The sequence below is a fragment of the Strongylocentrotus purpuratus genome, unplaced genomic scaffold, assembly GCF_000002235.5.
Source record: "Strongylocentrotus purpuratus isolate Spur 01 unplaced genomic scaffold, Spur_5.0 spur5_scaffold_6, whole genome shotgun sequence".
In the NCBI taxonomy this organism is placed as follows: Eukaryota; Metazoa; Echinodermata; class Echinoidea; order Camarodonta; family Strongylocentrotidae; genus Strongylocentrotus; species Strongylocentrotus purpuratus.
Genome location: NW_022145612.1, coordinates 327,497 through 352,668, shown reverse-complemented (window position 1 = coordinate 352,668; position 25,172 = coordinate 327,497). Strand labels below are relative to the sequence as shown.

Here is a 25,172-nt window from a genome sequence, read left to right as displayed (position 1 = left end):
GTGTCCCTGGCTACCAATCTGAATAGAGCTCCACTTTCCTTCAACAAAATTCAAGACTTTCTCCTTTCTGAATATTGCAACTTATATTTAAGTACATCATGGGTGGTTTCTCCTTACCACCTCACCGGAACATTTGGGCAGAATGTTTTCTTTGGCCAACAGTATTCAAAACCCACACATCTTCATCCGAAACAAATTAGTCAAATCCGTAGTCATTTGTCGTTTATGCTTAGGGTAATATTAGAGCCACACTGCTCATGTCAAGACCGTACGTATCACTTTGGAAACTGGGTTCATAGACTGACTTGACTTGCTTAATCATAAGCAGTGTTTGCACCATGAAACTTCTCAAAGCTACTTTCCTAACAGATAGATGGCATCATAGATACAAGTCATCAGCTTGACTTACAAGCATCTTTTCATCGGTTTATTTTTATTTTTTAATTAAAATAAAATGTTCTTCACAGTTCTTTCAATTTTCCAAACAGAAGGAAAATAGATTCCTCGAGGCTCAGTTTTTATACCTTTTTTTTGTCCATACCTAAAAAAGCTGAGGTGAAAGGGCTCCTGCACAATCATTTAAATAAGAGAATACCCCCGACGGTGGCCTGCACTTATAGCGAAGGAGAAGAAGAAGAAAATGAACCAGGGGTTGATGTTTTTTCATTAAACCTACTATTTTGTGGGACTAATGAGTTGCAGTGTGACATTTCATCTTGACCAGGAAGATCAGGAACTTGAGGAAATTTGGTAAAAAGTTCAGGAAAGATGTAGCAACTACATTTTAAATTGTATCAGACTTAAAACTGGCATAGTGAAATCAATTTAAGTTGTAATCAATTCCATTTGCTTTATTGTAGGAGGTTGGGGCTGGATATAATAAATGAAGTCTTCCTACATTAACTCAGAGTATCTATTCAAATCTTTGACAGTGAACTTCTGAGTTGGTGAAGGAAAAAAAAAGATTCTGTACGTAATTTGTGCTGAACTTCTTTTCCATTTGGAGGCATGGAAGTGCCCTTTGCAAACAACTCAATGTGGTTTGAATATCAATTTTTCTTGAAAACATATGGGAAAACATTTTCCAACCTGGAAACTTGTATGCAAACAGTTAGTTTAGTTTCGATTTGGTCTTTTTAATAATGTATTCTGATAACATAGCAGCCTGGCTTAGATACCTCTTGACAACATCGAGACTAGGAATTGTAATCAAACTGAAAAGATAACTATTACACCCATTTTACCCATCAAGAATATCAATTTATTTCTTCAACCAAGTATAAATTCATCATTATTCATGTATATGGACTGGTTGATCCTCATGTCATGAACAACTGACATGTTTTTCAGATTTTTAAACAGTGCACAAACTAATGAATTTGTTGTGGGGCTAAAAAAATTTAAGTCAGTGTCAAAAATGATCTTAAAGTTAAAAAAATAAACAAAAACAAAAAACTGTTTTACTTCTCTTTTTAATACCGTACTTGCATAGAGCACCATATGGTAGACTGATAGTAAATATTATTGGAATCCAACTATCTCCATTTAAAAAAATCTCATTAGGAGAACATACATGTACATGAACATAGGGACTTCTGAAAGTTCTGTGCAGAATGTTATTTATCAGGACTATATATTTTTATAATTTATAAATAAACTGGGAAAATCTTTGCTCATTCAAATATGTCTAATTTACCTCCTCTGTCAATTCATTATGATTGTTCATTGGATAATGGGTATCTAGGACATTGAAAGCATAATAGAAATGAACCACCAAAATCTCTTTCTTACATACATACATACATACATACATATGCATACATAGTTATATACGTACATACATGTACATGAAAGTATAAATCAATCATTCTAAAGTCTCATGTAATGAAATCATGCCTTCCTACTATATGCAAATTGTAATTTAAATGAATCATGCATTATTTCTGAATGTTAACTTGTTAAGTAATTTCAAGTTTCCAACCAACTCTTTGAAGTATTCAAATACCAGTTTTAAGTGTGAAAAGTGTTCTTCATTGATAAATGTGTTGTAAATATGATATTTATGATTGCTTCTTCTACCCTAAATGTAACAACTTGAGTAATCAAGTTTAATTGTGATAGGCCTCCAACCAATTACTTCAGTTCAATGACAGGGGCATGAATATTATATTTTGAAAGGAGTGTGGCAAATTAGTAAACCACAAACGGAACTTTACTGATTTAGAAAATGCACCAGCATCACATTCACAATGCCCAGCCCTCCCAGACCAGACCACCCAAACTGAAACCACATTAAAATACATGAACATATACTGTACCTTGCTCAAATGTTGAACTCTGTCATCCAGAATTTTATATGAAATTCACAAATGTACAGCTTTCAAAACAACATCATTTTCAAGCTCTTGACTGTAGTATAATCCAAGATAATATTCCATTTTAAGGTTTGGTAACTATGGTAGCAAGCATCTGTTTTTCACTGTCATTCTTGTTGATCAGTTTGGTCTAAAGATATCTGGTCGTGACAATATCCAGCTTTCCTACTTTCAAATAAACAGAGCCATAAAATCTTCTGAGGAATGCTCTCTCTCCATCACCCATTACATGAATGACTCCTATGGTAGGTATTTCTTTCTTTTTGAGCAAAGAGAGATGGAGTACTTCACCTTGATCTTGCCTTCTTATTCCATGACATCATTACAACCTCACTGATAAACACAATCATCATATCCAGACTACTGAAGATGACACATTACAGCTGGATACATACTGGCAGGTATGACCTATATGAGAAAGATTACAAGCATGCAATCAACAAAGAAATCTTCCTTCAAGCATGCCCAGGCATCCTTCTTATAATTCAAACATGGCTGAGCTGATAATAATTGTACTTTTTCAGCACAACAACTAGTGCTACTCCAAACACAAATTTGCTGATCCGGCCATGTATTCAAAACTGTATGCTTTCAAAGATGTTAAAAAAATCTGTTTCCCAAGAATTAAGACATTGTGAGATATCTTCCAACAGGTATGAAAGTGTTTCTACAGCTCAAAAGGCATCCTGGAGGTAGAATATAAGTAGTATGTCTGTGAAATCACAGCCAGTAGATCACAAGACTGGAGACAGCAGGCAAAGTGAGTGAGCTGAGTGAGTGAATACAGTAGAAGCTAGCTAGGCCCCAGCTCAGCTTACAAGGATGAACTCCAAACAGGACCACCAATAGAGAATGGGCAGCCAACTAGATCCCATCCTACTAACACACATACCTCTCCAGCATGCACTGGACCATGCGAAACATAAACAAGTTTCTTCTTGGGCTTACTCATCACCTTTCCCCCTAAAACTCTGCCAGGGCATTTCACACTAGATCAAGTTAAACTCTGCCAGGGCATTTCACACTAGATCAACTTTCAAAACACATATTACATTTCTCCATAAAACTAGACAATTTTACATTAGATAGAAGTTTCATATTAATTACTTACCCTTGAGTATAATGAGAAAAAAAAAGGGTAAAAAGACTTGAAAGTAAGTCAGGTCTATACTGGTAGTATTTAAGATAGGGATCTAGAACTTGCAACATTTCCATTATCTCAACTAGACAGCAGACAAAACATCTTCAAATTAAAGCCCAAGTCCATTTAAAAAATATCTTACTTTCAATAGAAGCAGAAAAATCATACTAACCAATCAAAAAAAGTCTGAGCAAAATCGGATAACTAATAAGAAAGTTATGAATTTTTAATGACATTAAAACTTTGAAAAACACTAGACAAATTGGCAACTCACTCATGAGTCTGTGACGTCATGTCTTCACTATCCACTAATTATTTTCTTTATATTGATGATATAAATTTCCTATTTTCTCCTTAAGAATCTTATTTCTTCACACCAGCATCAAAGTTAGATTAATAGTAATATGTTTTTGTGTGGATGCACTAATATAGAGTAATGTTTTCAGTTAAATGATGAAAAACGTGAATTTTGATAAAATATTTATATAAAAATCAATTATTATGAATATACAATATTCAGAAAATATTATAAATTCTTCAAAGTTCATAAAATATTTTGTCAAATGTCATGCACGCAAAATGATACAAATCATATAACCTGGGCAAAGGCATGGGGAAATCAAGTTTTGGGGAATAAAAAGGGAAATTAATGGGATTAAACTATATAAAGCAATGGATAAATAGTGAGGACATGACGTCACAAACTGATAACTATCTTGGCAATTTGTGTAGTGATTTCCATTGTTCCATAGTTTTACATACTTTTTCAAAAATTCATAACTTTCTTATTAGTTATCCAATTTTGCTAAAACTTTTTTTGATTGGTCTGTCTGATTTTTGTGCATATTATGATGACTCGTATCACCGTCCAGCGTGCATCGTTTGAAGACATAGGTGCATAATACACATACGACACAAAGCCCCATGATCAAAAATTTAATCGCCTATTTCTCTTCTTTTCATCGGCTATTCTATCGGCTTTTTCTCCTCTGTAGCATTCATACTGGCAGTTTCATCAGATGCATCCGGATGCATTCAATGAAAATCAGGCCAGTTTGAAAGGGGTAGAAGGCTGTGCATTTAAGCAACTAAGCGTGTAATGAGGTAGTCGTGTACACGCCCAGGCACACAGGCGGATGTACTCATGTACTCAGCAATTTAAATTGTTAGACCTCTAGAACCCTTTCTTTTTAGACACGGCAGGTAAAAGTTTTGTTGTAAAACTAATACCATGAATACCTAGCCTTTTATAGTGGGTGATTTTATTCAAAAGTTGCTAAATATTGATTTTTAAGACATCACAACACATCGGTTTTCCATGAAAAATTGGCTTCTATTAACAAGAGAATACGTCTTTCTCAGCTTGTGTTGGATGGCCGCCATACTGCGCAGCACTCGTAAAATTTCTTGCTACGATAAGTCATATTTAGTCCAATGATTGCCAAGAGATGGCGCTGTTCAGATTTTTTTTTATTTTTTGCCGACATCGTTGGCAGCACTCCAGGTCTGTCTTCGAAAACCCACACGATTTTTAGTTGCAGTTGCAGTTGAAGGCGCAAAATTTGTGCTTGTGAACTTCTCAGAAATAATAGTAACAATGTTCTTTTTAAAACTAAAGATGACAGACAAATTTTCCTCCGAGTTCAAACAGAAATCTGGACATTGGCAGCTAGTTTGATCCTAGTTTCTGAGTGGTGAGTCGACACCCAGTGTGTGATTGAGCTGGGAAACATTTTTACTCACAGTAAAATGCCGGTGCCGGTGCTCTTCCGGGCACGGGTGAGCGTCGGCCAGCACAGTGCCAGGTCGAGGGGCATAAATCGACACTTAGAAAAAAGAAAAGAAAAACAAACAAAAATGGCTGCCGTGTATAGTACGTGTACTAGAAATTGTACCCATGTAGTCAAACGGACGAGCACATGGATCATCCGTGTGCTCGTCGCAGCCTTACCAGGAACATGGGATTTATTGAAACAGTATTCAGGGGTGCTGCCCCGAAGTCCCCCACAGTGGCAGGTACCGGTATCCCATTCAAACAAACATATTTCTTCTTCAAATAAAAATGATTCCTAAAATATTTATTCAGAATCCATCGGTGTGAAATCATATCTAATCTACAATTCCATGTTTATCAGAATATAAAATAAAACATGAGGGTAACCAGGCATTTTTCATTTTTTCAAGAGTTGTTCTTGATTCAAATGAAACAGCTTTTGTGACCATTTTTGACAGTTTTCAAGATACCCACGTGTGCGTGTTTATAACTTCCCATTGTTGTTCGGATGGTGGATATTGAAGGCTGTCCCGAAGCCCCCTCGGGGGCATACCGTATATCCCATTTGAACAACTGTAGATCTCCCTTTCCTGCAGGTGATTCCTGTAAATTTTGGTTAGAATCCAGCCATGGGTTTTCAAGAAGAAAAAAAAAAGTTTAATTACTGCCAGTGAGGAACTTTGGGGGCGCTGCCCCTGCCCCCCCCCCCTCGGGGGATACGGGTACTACACCGATTTGATTTTAATAAATCATAGCTTTTTTAGTTTCAATTGGATTTTGAACAAATTATCATTGACAAGTTTCTTTCATTTTCTGCTTCTTTTAAAACAAACTTTAAGTTAATATCAGGGACTCAGGGTGAACTTCTCCTTATTTAAAAGAAAGCAAAAAATCAACAAATAGAACTCAAAAGTCTATAATAATAATACGCTAAGGCTCCGCGGGGGGCGCGACGTCTCCGCCAGCCTTTGTATTCTATTGTTTTTTAATGAGATCGCCGACCGAAGTTGGTGCGGCTATCTCCTCCTGAACCCCTTCCCTCGGGGTACCCGTGCCCGGTGCCATCGTCCGCGGGAGAGTCTACTCTGTGGAATTGGCTATACTCCGCCCGAGGTCCTCCTCCGTGTCGACGTCCAGGGCGAAAACAGACGCGACATGCATAATGCAGGATATGCGTGACGACAGAGATACCTCATGGATATTCAACATTGACACACGACCGATGACTATCCGTATAAAATTGTATACACAAAAATCGGTCGTAAAAAAACTCAAACCATATTCCATACCTTACCTGGCTTACCATGTCGCACGCAAGTACGCCAAAACACGTACATTTTCGCAGTTGCGAGATCGAGACGGAGCGTAGAGCTCGAGTTTTTTGGCGGTCGATTTTGTTTTGGTAGAAGCTGAATCTAGACCATGAACCACTAAACATCGCGAAACTGCTATCAATTTCCATCACGAATTCACGATTGCTGCAATATTATAAAGTTTCCATAAATTGAGGTATGAAATTAAAGCCTATTTTGTGATGTTCTCGCCATGTTTACGTAATTTTGATAATTTCTTCAAAGTAAAGAAAATCAGACAAAATCACCGTAACTGATACAATACAGTGCATTGCCACTGTGTAGTGTGTGTGAGATGAGCTGAGTTACGCTGCAGTTATGCAGCAGTGTGTGAGTTGAATTCGAGTCGAAGAGATTTGACACTTTGAAATTGTTATCTGTTGGTTTGCATCATTATTGCCGCGATTTCAATATAGTTTCGTGAATAGATTTACGAAACCTTAGCTTAGAAGTATTACTAATGTCTACGTTTTTAAACGACTGTCTGATTTTCTTGTGAAAATTTTATTTTGAAAAATGATTATCGAAATTCATGGTCAGAAATAATCACAATCTAGGGTCTATTATGTTACAGTTCTTGCATCAAATCAATGCATGAAAACTTAGTTATATTGAACTAGAAAAATGTTTTGTTTTTTTAAATAGGCAATTATGAAGTAGGAAGCCTGAAACCTTAGCCTACTAAACAAATCTCAACAAAGTGTAGGCCTATCCTTTTATGAATTAATGAAAAAGTAGCCCCAGAAAAAAGAGCCCACAAAAGTTGAAAAAGTAGCCCCCGAAAATTTCCCAAAAATTTGAAATGGAGCCCCCGAAATGAAAAACTTAATTTTTTGCCTGCGCCCCCCTCTAGAATCCCGCGGATTTCCACGGGTCCTGAGTTGCGTGTATAAATAATATAGGCGTGGGGTCCACGGGTTTCAAGGGGCCATAAACCCCCAAAAGCTTGGGGGTTATGTTCTTCAAAGTTGGGGGGGGGGGGGGAGAGATCAGATCGCAGCGAGTTAAGTGTATATATAATATAGGCATGGGGTCCACGGGTTTCAAGGGGCCATAAACCCCCGAAAGCTCGGGGGTTTTAGGCGTTTTATTAGGGTCAGATGAGCATATTTTTAATACTTTATTTGTGACACTAGCGGGTCACTAATTGGCGTGGGGTCAATACGTAGAGTTGCGTAGTGTTGCGTACCAACTACGCTGGCCTACGTTACTATATGCTGAGGGACGGAAAGGGGTACGCAAGGTGAACGAAAACAATTCAACCTGTTTAATTTTTTTTGCGTACTTTCGGCGTAGAAACTTGACGCAGAAATTACGCCTTTTTACGCAGAAAGTCCGCCTTTTTACGCAACAATACGCTACCCCACGCCAGATCGACTAAGCAGTAAAAGCTTTCCACACAGTAAGCAACCATAAGCAAACCTGTACGCCAGCCTACGCATAACCTACGCAGGGACTATTTTCCCATTAATACGCAGCCTAATTTCTGCGTAGTCGGTACCCCACACTACGGAACTCTACGCAGTTCCAGTGGCTTAAAGAATAACTACCGGTACAGTTGGATTGTTTTTTAAAATTTAATATAAGACCAAATTTTTAAAAAAACATGCTTATAGCGTCCTGTTTTTTGAAAAATGGGAAGGAGGAGGCGCTTTTTTTTCTTTTTTTTTCTTTCAAAATGGCCGCTCCGTACATTTTCCCTGGCATTCGGGCTATTTTTCAAGATGGCGGCCGACAATTTTTTTTTTTTTTCTTTTTTAAAATCAGAAATACATTTTAGCAGTGCTTTTCATGTTTTTTTTCTTTCGGGAAAAAAAAATAGGAGGCGGCCCCCAAAAAGGAAGCAGGCGGGGACGATGTTTTTTTTCTTTCAAAAAAAAAAAAATAAAAAATAAAAAAATAGGAGGCGGCCCCCAAAAAGGAAGCGGGCGGGGACGCTAAACATGTATATTTTTTAATGGCCTGAATGGCAAATAACGTTCTTGGTGGTTTTAATTTAGACATTCTCTATATATCTATTTACACCCCCCGCCCCCTCTAGAATCCCGCGGATTTCCGCGGGTCCTGCTAGTATTAAAGTAATACAAAGTTTGGGAAATTTTTAAAATTGGGTGGATAGTGATTCTTTACTTTTTTTTTATATATTTGGATGTCCCTCTGAATGTGTTATAAGCACTAAAAAATTTAGCCCCTAAAACACTTCTGCTCTCGAGAAAAATTGAATATAAAAATTTACCGGTGCTCCCGGTAAATTTTGATAAATTTCAAATAGTGCCTACGGCCGTACCATGGTAGCTGCGACCATGAAAATCTCATAATATGTAGTTGTGATATATAATTTCCAAACGGGATTGTCCAATAGGTCGATTTTAGTGAAGAAACATTGTTTTATAGCTTAATTAATAACTTGACCTTGAGAGGGAGCTATACAACATAAAAAGTTCATTATTTACAATTTCATAACTTTAGACTCGATTTGAACCGCGACAACGATTACTGAATATTGTAGGATCGCATATGCTTTCAATATCTTCATTTGAACCGAATTCATGACCCCATACCAAAACTTTGTATTACCTTTAAAGGTACTATGTCCCTTTTGCAGCCAACCTCAAATTCCGTAGAACTTTGCAGGAATTATGAATATGTCATGTATGTCCTATCTGTGAAATTTAAATGTTAGCAGTGTCCTAATATTCAAATTATGCAAGGAAATCCGTTTACTTGCTAGACTTCACTGTCAGACACTATTGCAGAGCTGCCAACCTCCAGAACAGAAAATCAGTAATCACAAGGCTCAAAATCAGTAATTTTAGGTATAAATCAGTAATTTCCTATGCTGCGCTATGAATCTAAAAAAAACGGCACGCCAACACTGCGCGGACGCATGATTATCTGAAATTTTTGGTGACTAATTTACTCACACAAAGTTGTTAAATATTGAGTTTCAGGTCATCACAACAGTTTTCCATGAAAAATGGCTCCTATTAATAGAATACTTGATACTTTTCCGTCTTTCTCAGCGAGTGTTGGAGGCCGCCATACTTCACAGCACTCGTTAAGATAAATCATATTAAAAAAAAAAAAAAAAAATTAAAAAAAAAAAAAAAATTAAAAAAAAAAAAATTAAAAAAAAAAAAAAAAAAAAAAAAAAAAAAAAATCCGTAATTTGAGACAACATTCCGTAATGGTCGTTAAATTCCGTACCAATTACGGGAAATCCGTACTAGTTGGCAGCTCTGCTATTGTCAGTATTGAGCGACTGACTGGCTTTTTTTCTTCTTTGAAAATAACACACATGAAATGAGCTGTAAAGGGTACATGAGCAATTGTCTACATCAATAACCCACTTCTTGTGATGGCCAAAATTAAACTGATTGAATCTTTGCACAGCATAAAACGTATGACCATTCGGTACAATGGTCTGAAAATCAAGACTATTACTTATTGGCTCTATAGTAAGTCGATTTGACAACTAATGGTCGTTATTTTCCCACTTGAAGACATTTTCAAGCCCCACCTTCTTTTGGGAAGTTCCAATTTTAGTATTATCTTTCAAATGCTGTTGGAATTTAACCTTTTCATTTTTTTGGTCTGCAAATGGGACATAGTACCTTTAACTATCACAAATAAAAACATAATAAACTTTATGGATGGATTTTAATTTTTTATAAATCTTCCCTGTTTAGGCTTGCTCCATTTTCAATTTGCCTGTCACATCAGCTCAATGGTAAAGTGAAACTTCCAATCAAAATTCCAATGGTTAATACCTTTAGCTGGAAGTATGTGAACTAGGATAGAAGATTAAGGGTTAAGATCATAATGACCCCCTGTTTAGGATAAAGGAAGACCAAGTAACTGCTAGTCTCACAAAATAGCCCCACTGCTATGCTTTGGGCATTACAAGGAGGTTGCCTTGGGGTACAAGATGTCAGTCTGACATTTGGTTGGTTTTAATCAAAGCAGAACATATGATTTCTCCCTTTAAATGTAAAGATATACAAGTTGATGTGGCTTGTAATAGACTTCACCTGTGAATAGTTACTCTTCTCAGACTCAGCTCAGTGGAATGCATATTATTGCTTTACCAGATTGAGAACGAACGTGCTTTGCTGGAGTGTCTGAACATGCAACTATAGGGGCTATGCCATAACCCTGCAGAGGGGTGTTAGTTTCATGACCCCTGGAGGGATTTCATCTACTTCATCATCCCCTCCACAGCCACGAGGTCATGCCAAAGGTCAAGACAGCCTAGGTCAACCTCTGCTTTCTCATAAATTGACCCGTTAGCGTTTAGCGTTTCAAGTCTGGAAGTCATTACAGTCAATGCATATTTGTGTTTCAATAAAAAAGAGGATATGTGACCTTTCACACACTAAAAGAAAATCATGAATATGTTTTAAAAAATTCAATCACATTTCCTTGATGAAAGCATGTTTATGATATGGTACTCATAGCCAACAAAGCACTGATAAAAGTAGGCCTACCATGCCTTTCTTAACTTTGTAAAGTTAGTGACATGCAGAGTATACTTCAGAAGGTTCAGAAGGCAAAACAAGAATATCCCAAGCTCATTTCACTAATCTAATTGTAATTAAATACACATACATGTAGCTTGTCAAATGCCAGTCTTAGAGTACCAGGACAGGACATTAAGTGTAATATCTTCAAGTGAAGTTTTATCATATATGACTTCATCATGATGTGATGGTCTAATAACATGCCAAATTTAAGAAAAAACAGTCTAACAATAGAAAAAAGGCACAGCATAGCTTTGTTATTATAAGGCACGGTAGAGGATCAGATTAGTACAAAAATCAATTAAAATCAACAAACTCATTAAAAGACCTATGCACTGCGAACGTTAGCAATTTAACCACTTTGAGGGGAATATTAAAACAGAATGTATTAACAAAACAAAACAATGTTGATACATGTATCATATTTAGGCCTACTCATATCCAGGGAAGCCTGATTATCAACAATATACCTGTAGATCATTGGGTGAGAAAGTTTTCAGTACAATTAATTAATGTCTTGTGCATGTATACCATGAATGTTCTCTATTAAAGACGGATTACCAAACCTGCACTTACCAAATTTGACAGCAACTACTTACTTTAAATCTTTTTGCAGCAAGGTATTGTTCATAATGATATTCTTGTGAAATCCATGAATGGTCAAATGGTTGCCTTTACTTTAGCCCTTAAGTACCAATTATTAGTTCATGTTACCTGGTGGAGAGTCTCGTTCTCTCTTGGTTGGTATGCGATCCATCTCCTGTCTCGTTGCTGACAAGTGACTAGCCATCGCTCCTTGGAAAACATTGGTATTCACCTGCAAAACAACAAAAATATTGGTATTCATTCACCTGGAAAACAACAAAAACATTGGTATTCACCTGCAAAACAACAAAAACATTGGTATTCATTCACCTGCAAAACAACAAAAACATTGGTATTCACCTGCAAAACAACAAAAACATTGGTATTCACCTGCAAAACAACAAAAACATTGGTATTCATTCACCTGCAAAACAAAAAAAACATTGGTATTCACCTGCAAAACAACAAAAACATTGGTATTCATTCACCTGCAAAACAACAAAAACATTGGTATTCACCTGCAAAACAACAAAAACATTGGTATTCATTCACCTGCAAAACAACAAAAACATTGGTATTCACCTGCAAAACAACAATACATTGGTATTCATTCACCTGGAAAACAACAAAACTAGCATCATAAATATTCTGTTTGGGGCAAAGAAGGCAGTAAGAAGTAAAAAGTAAACTGATCTTTACTAGATTTTATAGACCTAAACCATTCTGTCTCTAAAAACAGTTAACAGACAATATTGAAGTTGTTTAAATGCTCTTCATTTCTGATAGAGAAAATTGATGTTTTGTTTATCATTGTCATAAACAAAATATATGATTATCTCTCTTTGGCATATCTTGGATCAAGAATTACTGTAGAGTTTAGAAAGAAAGCAGGAATATGACAAATCCCAAAACTATTCCACATGTCATTAGCATATTCATGAGTGTACCCATGGGAGGTAAGGAGGTCAAATGACCTGCCAACAGGGTCAACCAAGGTTAAACAGGGAGTGTTTCCTTGGAAACCAGATATTCCATTCAGCTGACTAGTCTATTTTGACAGCAGCAATACTGGAGTTTGATATGTATGGAATAATCTTTCAACCATTTCTCTGAACATTTAATTTCATCATCCAATCCTAACAAAATCTGAAAAATCATGAAACAGTGCAAATGATAAAATTAAACAAGATAGAAACACATATTTAATACTAGAAATGCAATCGTGTCACAACGATGTGCGTGCAATGACGCCATGTTTCTACGTGTCAAACGAAAGAGCTTCTCTCGCCCTATCCAGAGCAATTTGTACGAAGTCTGTAGCTTCTGTGATATTGGAGATAGGTAGGGCGAAAGAAAGGCCTCAACAGTGACCTTGATGGGATGGTAGTGACTATGCCTACGAAGTTTGAAAGAAATTGGGATATGGGAAAGGACGTGGAAAGGGCTCGCAAGCACTGCGTGCAAAAACCAAGGGGATTTGGTGCATGTTCGTCATTGCAATAAAGATCGTTCTGGGGGTCAAAAGCGTGAACCCGATATGCCCCATAGACAATGCGTGTAATGCATGAGTGGAAAACGTACAGGATCTGTATTATGACCGGAGTTAAATTGTTTTTTCTCTCTCTCTTTATGTCTCTTTATGAGCCGTATTTGGTATCATTAGAAAGAGAATTTCATGAATGTTATTGTAAACCACTCTCTTTTTTCCCATGATAATCCTATCGAAACACGTGATGTAAAATAGATTTATAGGACAAAATGGCGTCTTAAATAGCCACATTGACCAATTTTAAAAATCCGGCCATGAGGTGCCCTGCGTATTGGAACTCGGCATGTCACTGCAAATTTTCAAGGAAAAAAAAGGACGTTTAAGGGGCGAAAAGCAGTCTGAAAAAATGACGTCATAGCCGATACGTGTTAGATTCGGGCGGAAACTCGGCGGAATTCGTGTAGTGATCTTTGTTCAAATGCGATTTATTCACAATTTTCTGTGTGAACATATACTATACTTGGTATCATTCGAAAGGGCACTTCATTGCGGTCAGTTTGACACCATTGTTATCTTCGCGCAATGTATTGCACGCATTTAACGCGCTATCACGCAATGCATAGTAAATACATCATTTTTTGAGATAACTTTGCGCTGACATAATCAAATTTTACCAAACTTTGCGGACAGTTGTCACGTATATAAATACATGTGTGTGCCAAGTTTTATTGACGTAGGTCAAAGGATCGTAATTTTAGAGCAAGTTGAAGTTATTTTGGAATTTTCTTGAAAATGGCGAATTTGGAGGGCAATTTTCTCAAATTTGGTCAGTGATAGGGTATATAATTTTGTATATGGCTGGAAAGGGCATATCTTCAAGTATCTAAATCCAAAAAAGGGTACGGGTTTGCCAAGCCATTATGGAGATACGGCCACAGAGAGAAAGCCAATTCCCAGAACTTTAGAGGGCGCTATTTATGTTGTGCAAAGTCATTGGAGCGTGAAATTTGGCATGGCTATGTGCAATTATGAGATAAGGATACTGTGAGATTTAAATACAAAACGGAATTTATATGAGAAAGTTATGGCAGTTTTAGATTATTTAGGTGTCAATTTTTCAAGAATTTGAGAGATAGTTGACGGAGTCGGTTTCAGATTTGAATTTTGAGTATGAAGATGGCATTTTGAAGGGCAGGTTATACGTCGCAGATAAAAGAACATCTCTTAGACTATCTAGAGGAATTTGTTAGAAATGTGTAGGATCTAGGATAGTGGAGATAGGAAGGAAGAAAGAAAGGCCTTAAAATGGACCAGAAACGGACAAAATGGCGCCTGGACGGTTATGCATGAGTGATTTCGAAAATCGAAGAATGTAGTGACCTTGAAGGGATGTTAGAGACTATGCCTATGAAATGTGAAAGGAAAAGGACATGAGAAAAGCACCTAACTAGGAATAACAAACATTACGTGCAAAACGAATGCGATTTCCTGACGATAAGGATAAGGATAAGGAAAAGGAAAAGGAGGAAAAGGAGAATATTAATGGGGCAGAATGTGAACGAAAACAAGGCAATGACGAAGGTCGTCATTGCAATAACAATTAACAATCAGCATAATGTGCATGTTTTAGGGAGCAATACATGTACTTGTACATCAAAGTAAACAGCTATTTCATCTAGTTATTCTACCCAAGGAGATACCAGCACACCAAGTAATGCTTTATCTTTTTCAGTCTCCTTGGACTGGAGGAGTGGAGCTAGCAACGCAAGGTTACTTGTATGTTGGCTTGACAACAAGAAACAGGTGTTTGGAGATGGAGGGGAGAGCAAAGAAAGTAGTCTTTTCTGAGAGAAGATAGAAGCAGGAGGCTGGTCAAAGTGAAAATGGAGGTGAAAAGTCAAGCACAGACAGAGACTGTGATTGTTGCATGGTTTGCATAGCATGAAGGTGACAGTGAGCCCTCTTGGGATAGGTCCCTCAAATAGAACAGCTTCAAGTCTATATCACTTATCATATCAGGGTAGACACAGACAGAGAACCTAAAATGTAGGCCCATGCAAATAAAGGGATGAGAAACAATGCCTGTCAAGGTACATAATCAGCTAGAAAAACAATATTGTATTTGTACTACCTACACGTATATATTATTGTCTGTTTTTATTAACTCAACACAGAGTTAAAGCCCTTCAGGCTCTGAACTGATAATACATAAATTTAGAAGAAATCAAATGAGAAAGAAAAGGGAAAGAGATGGGATGGGAAGAATGGAGATGGAGAAGAGAGAGAGAAGGAGAGTTAGAAAGAAAAGAAAAGAAAGCTTGTGGGAGTGTGTGTGTGTGTGTGTGGGGGGGGGGGGGGTTGTTCATAACAAATCCAACAACATGTAAGCCTATATTCTTATTTCTTAATCATAAAATAGTACAAAATGCATTTGAAGCATTCAAACCTGTATAATACAATAAACATGTACTGTAGCCAGGGAGTGCCACCTTCAGTCCAAGCTCCATGCTGGAATGGGGGCTGGGTGGTGGTGGGGGGGGGGGTACTGGTACTTTGTTGATTTGAGAGAGAGAGAGAGAGAGAGAGAGAGAGAGAGAGAGAGTGAGAGAGAGAGAGAGAGAGGGAGAGAAAACCTGTTGGCAGACATGATTGATGTGATTATTCCTAGACATCCTACCAACTGGACACCTCTGTTTTCATTGGATAACGCCTTTGTCATGCAGGGACACCGCTTTGATCATTTTTTTCTAAATCTGATGGAACCAATTACAAGGTTTGCTTTTCATATGAAAGGAACAGCATGTTCTTTACCTCTGACTGAGCAAGGACTGAGTCAGGGAAATTGTATTTCATCTCTTGCAAAGCAGGTGATTCGTAAACACTTTCACTTTGGGACATTGAAGAAAAGGTATTACTGAACGTCTTAATAAAATCATATCAAACAATACAGAGCTATTTAGGCTGGGGGATAGTCAATTTTTGATATGAATAACCTCAGAATATCAAAATTCATCCATCAAAAATCCTTGACAATTGAAAAGAAAGAGAAATTAACAAATTCTAAATAGTGATTCATTTAGATTATTGACATGAATTTAAAATGTTTCAGCAAACTAATAAAAAACATGCTTACAAGTGATAATAATAAATATTGAGATATATTCATGACATGTAAGAAATGCTTTTAATACCTGTCAAAAAACAGCTTCTGAGAGAATACTAGAAGGCCTATAATAATTAAAAAGACTAATGATGCTGGATTATCAATAGAATGTAATTGATAAATATTTCATTTCAATTTATTGAATTAATCTACATTGCTCTGGTAAGGTGTAATGACACCATTCTATCTTGGGTGCACCATGCTGTACAGGAGTACATATCTAAAGCTTCATTCATCTTATTAATCTTTCTTCCATTAGCTCATAACCTGCACTTTGTAAGCTTCATCAGGGGACCAAGGACACTGGTAAAGCAAAACCAAACCAAAGTCAAATATTTTTTTCTCTACAAGCAAAATGGAAAGCCAAGAGGAGGCATATAATCATTCTCTTCTAACAATGGTACAAACTCCACCGCAGAAGCTTACAGATGGGACTAAAGTCGGTGAGCAAATAGCCTCAAGGGTTATGAATTGAACTTACAATAAGCTTTATGGAGAGGATTGCTACTTGAAGACTGCACAAAGGCTTCATATTGTATAAACAGAATGAATTGATTGGTTAGAAGTGTTTGAGCTTGTACAATGATACATTTACAAGTAGAAAGACTTTCAGTAAACAGGCCTAGGGCTGGTAGCAACTGAAAAAAGTTTTAGATTTCATAACTCTGTACTCAGGAAAGAAGTGCAAATAACGCTGAAACTTGCTCTTTCGGAGAATAAAAATTGCTTTTAAGTCATAGCTTTCACTCATTGTACTTGCTAATATACATGTAGGTCCTGTCTCTTTAAAGGGCAAATATGATCCATTTGCAAGTTGGATTCAACATTATAAGAGAGAAAAACCAAACAAACAAACTGGCAAAAATTCCATAAAAATCAGACGGAAAAAAAGAACAGTTATGAAATGTTAAAGTTTCACAAAATGTCATGATTTGTGAAATTCATCACATAGGCTGCAAGCATATTAGTGAGTTGATGTCATCCCCTTAACTATTCCCCTTATATTTTGTTTATTAAATTAACATTTTTATTTCTTTATTTTTATGACACACCTGTATAATCTTTTTATATTACAATAAGTTACAGTACAGAATGTTTTGCACGTATTCCAAGAGGATTCAAGCCATGTGCTACATTCCCAGAACAGAAAAAGATTCTCTTGTTAGTTTTATGTAAATGTACAAAACAGATAGAGAAAAGTGAGAGGATGACATCATCAATTCGCTGATTTGCATTCAGCCTATGTGATACATTACTGTGTCAAACATCTACATTACCTATGCAAAACTTTAAAATTCCATACATTTGTTACATGTTATCATTGTTATGATTGTTATCCCATTTTGAAGACACTTTCACTTTTTGGATTGTTCAACTAGCAAAGGGTCAGACTTGTATGGTGGCCCTGAAGGGACATCGCGAATAGACTAAATCGTGAAAAATATGCGATAAAATTCACGATATCGTCAATTTTATCGCATATTTTTCACGAAGAAATTCACGAAATTGACGATATCGTGAACTTTATCGTGAACTTTTCACGATGAAATTGACGATATCGTGAATTTTATCGTGAAAAGTTCACGATATAAAGTTCACGATATCGTCAATTTTATCGTGTACTCTATCGTGTACTCTATCGTGTACTCTCCTGACGGGCGCTTCGTAAACAAAACCAGCCCTAGCTGGGGGAGACAGAGAGAAGGAAAAAAGGGAAAGGGAAAGAGAAGATAAAAGGAAAGAAAGAATAAGAAGAAGAAAAGAGGGAAACGGGGGGGGGGCGAAGGGCTCTTGCCTCTTCCTCACTCCCCCCCCCCCCCGCCAAAAAATAAATAAGGAGAGAGAGAAGGGAAAGGGAAAGGGAAAGAAAATTTAAAAGGAAAGAAAGAAGAGGAAGAAGGAAAGAGGGAAACGGGGGAAGGGCGAAAGGCTCTTACCTCCCCCCCCCCCCCCCGCCAAAAAAATAAATAAGAGAGAGAGAGAGAAAGAGAGAAGGGAAAGGGAAAGAAAGAAGAGGAATAAGAGGGAAACAGGGGAAGGGCGAAGGGCTCTTGCCTCCTCCCCCCCTCCCCCCCGCCAAAAATAAATAAGAGAGAGAAGGGAAAGGGAAAGAAAATATAAAAGGAAAGAAAGAAGAGGAAAAAGAATAAGAAAAGAGGGAAACAGGGGCGAAGGGCTCTTGCCTCCTTTCTTTTCTTTCTTTTCCTTTCTTTCCTATTCTCCCTCTTTTTCGTTTTTCTCTTTCTTTCTTCTCTTTCCCTTTCCTTCTCTCTCTCTCTCTCTCTTATTTATTTTTTGGCGGGGGGCGGGGGGACGAGGCAAAAGCCCTTTGCCCCCGTTTCCCTCTTTTCTTCTTCTTCCTCTTCTTTCTTTCCTTTTATCTTCTCTTTCCCTTTCCCTTTCCCTTCTCTCTCTCTCTCTGAATTATTTTTAGGCGGGGAGGGGGGGGGGGGAGTGAGGAGGAGGCAAGAGCCCTTCGCCCCCCCCCCCCCCGTTTCCCTCTTTTCTTCTTCTTATTCTTTCTTTCCTTTTATCTTCTCTTTCCCTTTCCCTTTTTTCCTTCTCTCTGTCTCCCCCAGCTAGGGCTGGTTTTGTTTACGAAGCGCCCGTCAGGAGAGTACACGATAGAGTACACGATAGAGTACACGATAAAATTGACGATATCGTGAACTTTATATCGTGAACTTTTCACGATAAAATTCACGATATCGTCAATTTCATCGTGAAAAGTTCACGATAAAGTTCACGATATCATCAATTTCGTGAATTTCTTCGTGAAAAATATGCGATAAAATTGACGATATCGTGAATTTTATCGCATATTTTTCACGATTTAGTCTATTCGCGATGTCCCTTCAGGGCCACCATAGACTTGCCCTTTAAGTTGAGCGCAGAATTAAATCCAGTTTTTTTCTGATTATTAAATGTGAATTAAAGGTACTATTTAAACTTAACAAAGTAAAACAATAACAATAGTTTAATTGGAAATATCAGGAGCTTAACTTATTTTTTTAAAAAACAGGAAGAACAGATTGGCATGAGAGATACATGTACATTTTATGAATAAGTAATAATAGCCTAATAGTCCACTCCAAATTTTATTAAACCGAAATGGAAATTCTTTTTGCCCAATTGATCATGATTGATCGTATATGATTGTATGATTATGGACTAGGGTTAAGGTTAGGATTGATAACCCTATTATTCAATTTTGTACCACCCCTGTGGAGGAAGTATAAATAGGAATAGAAAAGGGAGATTATAAAAGAAACATACAGTATGCCTACACTTTTAAGGTATCCCTTTCCAATGAAAAATAGTAAACAAATGTATCGACTTGTTGAATCATATTTTTCAAAGTTCAAACATATTTTCCCTTCTAAAATACCAACAAATGAATTGAAAATGAAACTAAAGAATTTGTGGCGATTTGATGGTATCTGTTGGCATGATGGTCAACCTTACAAATCACCAATTTGTAATGAGGAGCAAAACAAGGTTTCCTTGGCTTTTTGACTGCATTTATTACAGGTAGCCCTGAAAGAGTCAGAAATTAATTCCTCACTCACAATACATCAGGGTTTCATAATCCTCTTTCCGGCCCCTATAACATAATGGAATGGAGCATTTCCATTATCTGAATCTAGCACATAAACCAGGGCAATAAAAAGCGCACTATTTTAAAATTAAAACTAATAGGTTTAAAAAGTTGCAGATTTGAAAAAGATAAATGATGAAATGTGAAATGCACATGGACCTACAGTAAAATGAAAAAAATAAATTAAACAAAATGTCAAGGGCAAGTCCACCCTTATAATTAGCTATTAATAATAAAAGCAGGAAAGAAAAAAAAAACATTTTAGTGAAAGTTTGAGCAATATCTGATTAAAAGTAGGAAAGTAATGAATTTGTTTATGTTGTCATCAGTGAAACACAAACTGGCAACACTATAATGCATCATGGGTGCTCCTCTCCAATTCTCTTTATACAGAAAGTTTCATAAACTTTCATTTTTTTAGTTATTAATGTGGAATAGATTCGTTACATACAAAGGTTGTATAAAAACAAATTTGCAATCACTATATTTAGGGTAAAGTTATGATTGAAAATTTCTTAATGGTACATGTATTAGATTTTTCTTTTTTTTTTTAGTGCAGGTCAAATGAGATACGTCACAGACTTGCCAATTTGTATTTGATTGATTGCACCTTTAATTTTTCTGTTCTTATTAAAACCAATTTAATGTAAGTAAAGGGTGAAGTTCCCCTTTAACATGTCTACCTTGAATGCATTGCCACAGTTTGGCTCATTAGCATCCTCAAATTGCAATATGATAGTACCATTCCTTTGTTGAACAAGGATTGGGATAATGGAAACAGATCCATTGAGCCAGAGTCTGGTTTGAGGAGTGTTCTGCTGAGAGAAACCAGAAGCCATGTGGAATGCGAGAAAGCTGACCATGTCTTTCACTTTATCACAGGTTTCTGGAGAACAAGCAGGAAAGGTGGAATATGGTCAACTTTATAAGTTTAATCCTCATAATTGAACCCCCCCCCCCCACCTCAAAAACGACCAGCTCAGTCCACTTTTTTTTTGCTTTCTCTCCATCAGCAGTGACCAAAAAAAAAAAAAGGTACATTACTGAGGAAAGGAAAATCTGAAATGGAATCTAATCAAACAGCATGGCTTTTTTTTTAATGAAAGAAAATAGATGCTTATTCTTCAGATATTAAAGATAAGATAGGGAGTTAAAGATGGAATTACCACTCACTGGTTAATCTACTCTATATAGGCCCCTAATAATTAATGAGTAATTCAAGAATGAAGAAAAATAAGCCAAAATATGTCTGAAACGTTTGGCATTGGAATGTAGGAATGAGGTATAGGAGAACATGTACAAGTGTAAGGGTGCGTTTAATCGACACTTTTTCACCCTAGAATCACGGTTTCTAAAGACGTTTAGTTTAAAACGCAATGCGTTCAAGCGATTTTTTCGTCGGTCGTAAAAATAAACGTCTTTGAAAACACAAACATGAAACGCTGAAAAAGATGCGTTTTGAATCATGATTCTGCAGAATCACGGTCGCTAAAATTCGATTGAACGGACGGAGTTTTCAATCATGATTGTATGACGGAGCCTGTTCCGGTTTGGGCAAAAACCGCGCGCCTGCTTTTCATGCAATTTGCTTTTACTATACCATGCTCTTTATCGTGGCCTGTTATGTTATACCTTGTTTTCCTTCTATCTTTTTCTCTTTCTGTCTTTCCTTATGTTATTCTTTGTTTCTTCCTTCTATTCTTATGTTATTCTTTATTTTTATATTTCTATCACTTTTCTTTTGTTATTCTTTGTTTCTTCCTTCTATTTTTATGTTAATCTTTGTTCTTTTCCTTCTCTCAGCCTTTCTTATGTAATTCTTTGTTTTTATAATTCTATCACTTTCTCGTTTGTTATTCTTTGTTTCTTCTTTCTATTCTTATGTTAATCTTTGGTTTTCCCTTCACTCACTTCTCTTATGTTATTCTTTGTTTTTATCATTCTATCACTTTCTATTTCTGTCTTTCCTTATGTTATTCTTTGTTTCTTCCTTGTATCACATTCTCTTTTTGTCTTTCATTATGTTATTCTTTGTTTCTTCCTTTTATTCTTATGTTATTCTTTGTTTTTTCCTTCTATCACCTTCTCTTATGTTATTCTTTGTTGTTATAATTCTGTCACTTTCTCTTAAGTTATTCTTTGTTGTTATAATTCTATTACTTTCTCTTATGTTATTATTTGTTTCAATCATTCTATCACTTTCTCTTTCTGTCTTTCCTTATGTTATTCTTTGTTTCTTCCTTGTATCACATTCTCTTTTTGTCTTTCATTATGTTATTCTTTGTTTCTTCCTTGTATTCTTATGTTATTCTTTGTTTTTTCCTTATATCACCTTCTCTTATGTTATTCTTTGTTGTTATAATTCTATCACTTTCTCTTATGTAATTCTTTGTTTCAATCATTCTATCACTTTCTCTTTCTATCTTTCCTTATGTTATTCTTTGTTTCTTCCTTCTATTCTTATGTTATTCTTTGTTTTTTTCCTTCTATCACCTTCTCTTATTTTATTCTTTATTTTTATAATTCTATCACTTTCTCTTTTGTTATTCTTTGTTTCTTCCTTCTATTCTTATGTTAATCTTTGTTCTTTTCCTTCTCTCAGCCTTTCTTATGTCATTCTTTGTTTTAAGCATTCTATCACTTTCTCTTTCTGCCTTTCCTTATGTCATTCTTGTTTCTTCCTTATATCACATTCTCTTACGTTATTCTTTGTTTTAATAACTCTATCACTTTCTCTTTCTGTCTTTCCTTATGTTATCTTAGTTTCTTCCTTCTATCACTTTCTCTTTTTGTCTTTCATAATGTTATTCTTTGTTTTTATAATTATTCTATCACTTTCTCTTTTGTTATTGTTTGTTTCTTCCTTCTATTCTTATGTTATTCTTTCTTTTCTTTTTTTTTTTACTTCTACCACCTTTTCTTATGTAATTCTTTGTTTTAAGCATTCTATCACTTTCTCTTTCTGCCTTTCCTTATGTCATTCTTGTTTCTTCCTTATATCACATTCTCTTACGTTATTCTTTGTTTTAATAACTCTATCACTTTCTCTTTCTGTCTTTCCTTATGTTATTTTTTGTTTCTTCCTTCCATCACCTTCTCATTCTTTGTTTTATTATTGCGATCTATGCTCAAAACAGCAGTCGACAGTCGGCCGTAAACAATTCCAAAAAGCGCGCGCCGAAGTTGACCTTTACTTCCTGGGTCAAACTGCAAGTGTGATCCGCAGTGGCTGGGCTCGAAATGAGCTAGAATCAGCGTTGATAAAAAATCGCTTGAACGCTAACCGCAGTGACCTTGTTGTTTGTAATGGCGTTTTGATTTGTGATTCATGTTTGTGATTCTAGCTTCGAAAATTCGATTGAACGCACCCTAAATCTGTGTTTAAGCCTTCATGTGTCCAATTGTCTATATTTGGTTGTATCTCTTATCTTCAATCATTAATTGCTAACAGTTTGCTGTGCACTTTCTTTTTTAAAGGGAAAGACCAGTATTGGAAATGCCCCAATTTCAAAAAATGAAATGGAAGCTCTTATTACCAATCTTGTGAATGAAAATTTTTGACTAATACATGATGATAAAAATGTTGCTGGGAAATCGCCTACTAATTGATATATTTGGTAAATTAGTTTATCTATTGGTATGTGAGAGATAAACACACATGTCACGCATGTGTGCATAGTCCCATATACATCTTTCTGTGTACAGTGCTTGTAACTTTACCAAGAATGGGCCAAATTTCTTATCATTTTGATGATTCCAGAACCTTGCATTACACACCAATACTTATATGCTAGATGATCAACCTTTTCTGATCGATTCCACAACGGTTCTTTCACAATGCAATCGCATGACCATAACTGGTCTTTATCTTTAAAGATGAAGTTGAGTTTTGGTCATGCGATTGCATTGTGAAAGAAACGGTGTGGAACCGACCAGAAAAGGTTGATCATCTAGCATATAAGAATTTGTGTGTATTGCAAGGTTCTGGAATCATCAAAATGATAAGAAATTTGGCCAAGTCTTGGTAAAGTTACAAACTCTGTACACAGAAAGATGTATGTGGGACTACACGAACACGTGGCGTAAAAAGCCGCCGCCCCCCCCCCCCCCCCCCCCCCCGATTTTTACGATGTTACATGCATATTCAGAATATGAAGGCATTTGAAGAGCCATGCTTTTCAGGGAACATGTCTTACATGTATCTGATGTTCTTCAACACTCGCATAATAAGAATGAGTAATGCTCACAAATTATTTTTCACCTCTTCCCAGAACTCAACCTTCTCTTTAAGAAAATATGTGCTTTGTTGATCATCCTAAATCTGTAGGACCATAGATGGCAGCAGACACAATTCAACACAAAGCGCTCATCTGATAAGGAGCTAATTGAATGTAGTATCTACATGTATCTTCAAGATAAATGACCACGTAAATAAAGATTGATAAACTGCTATAAACATGTGGAAAAGAAGAAAAAAAAGACAAAGATGGACTTATACAAAAATACATGTATATTTATGAAACATTATTTTAAGGGTCTGAGGCTAAGACCACTATATTCTTTGCAGGGGGTAGGTTCTAAAGACTAAAGGCATGGACTATGAATGATATGAAATAAGTGAAACAGTTACAAAAGTCAAGACCAATTACAAAAATCTGTCATTAGAATTCTTTCACTCAGTTAAATGACATCATTACCTCACAAATGTAACATATTTATTTGTTAGTGTGCTTCCTGCTCTCTTTACTTCCTATCATTTTGTGTTTATTACATGTAGGTAACCCTACACTCCTACAGCTTGATGGAAATCAAATTCATTTTTAACTTTAAAGTGTACCAATCACCTATAGAGCTAGAATATATAATATCACCCTAAAAATAATAATAGATTACCCTGTGCACGGATCCCAAGTCCGACTTAGGTTAAATTCAAACCCTATTCTCTGCAAGCACATATTAAAGTCCGTCAATTAGCCTAATCATATGTTGCTTCTATGTTAGAGTGTAGCTTAACTTGTTGCATCTATTTCCAAAAGCAACATTTGAAGCTCATATTTTGAATGCAGTATAGTGACATGGACAGATGGAATCCTTAGAAAACAGATCAAAACATACTTTGGTGATGAATATACTGTCTTTACTTCAAAATGAATTAAAAATAGGAGAAAATCGTTA

General features: G+C 36.2%; 1 protein-coding gene across 2 annotated transcripts in view; it reads right to left on the bottom strand.

The window, feature by feature from the left end:
- LOC580371 (zinc finger protein GLI3) overlaps positions 1 to 25,172 on the bottom strand; it is a 75,163-nt gene that overhangs the window by 38,523 nt on the left and 11,468 nt on the right. The window contains exon 2 of one of the 2 annotated variants that reach the window (XM_031000536.1): positions 11,877 to 11,979. In XM_031000536.1, coding sequence (XP_030856396.1) covers positions 11,877 to 11,952 — 76 coding nt within the window. In that variant the 5' untranslated portion in view covers positions 11,953 to 11,979. Of the gene's footprint in view, positions 1 to 2,318; positions 3,408 to 11,876; positions 11,980 to 25,172 lie in introns of those variants that run through there. The other variant, XM_031000537.1, reaches the window with a different exon arrangement.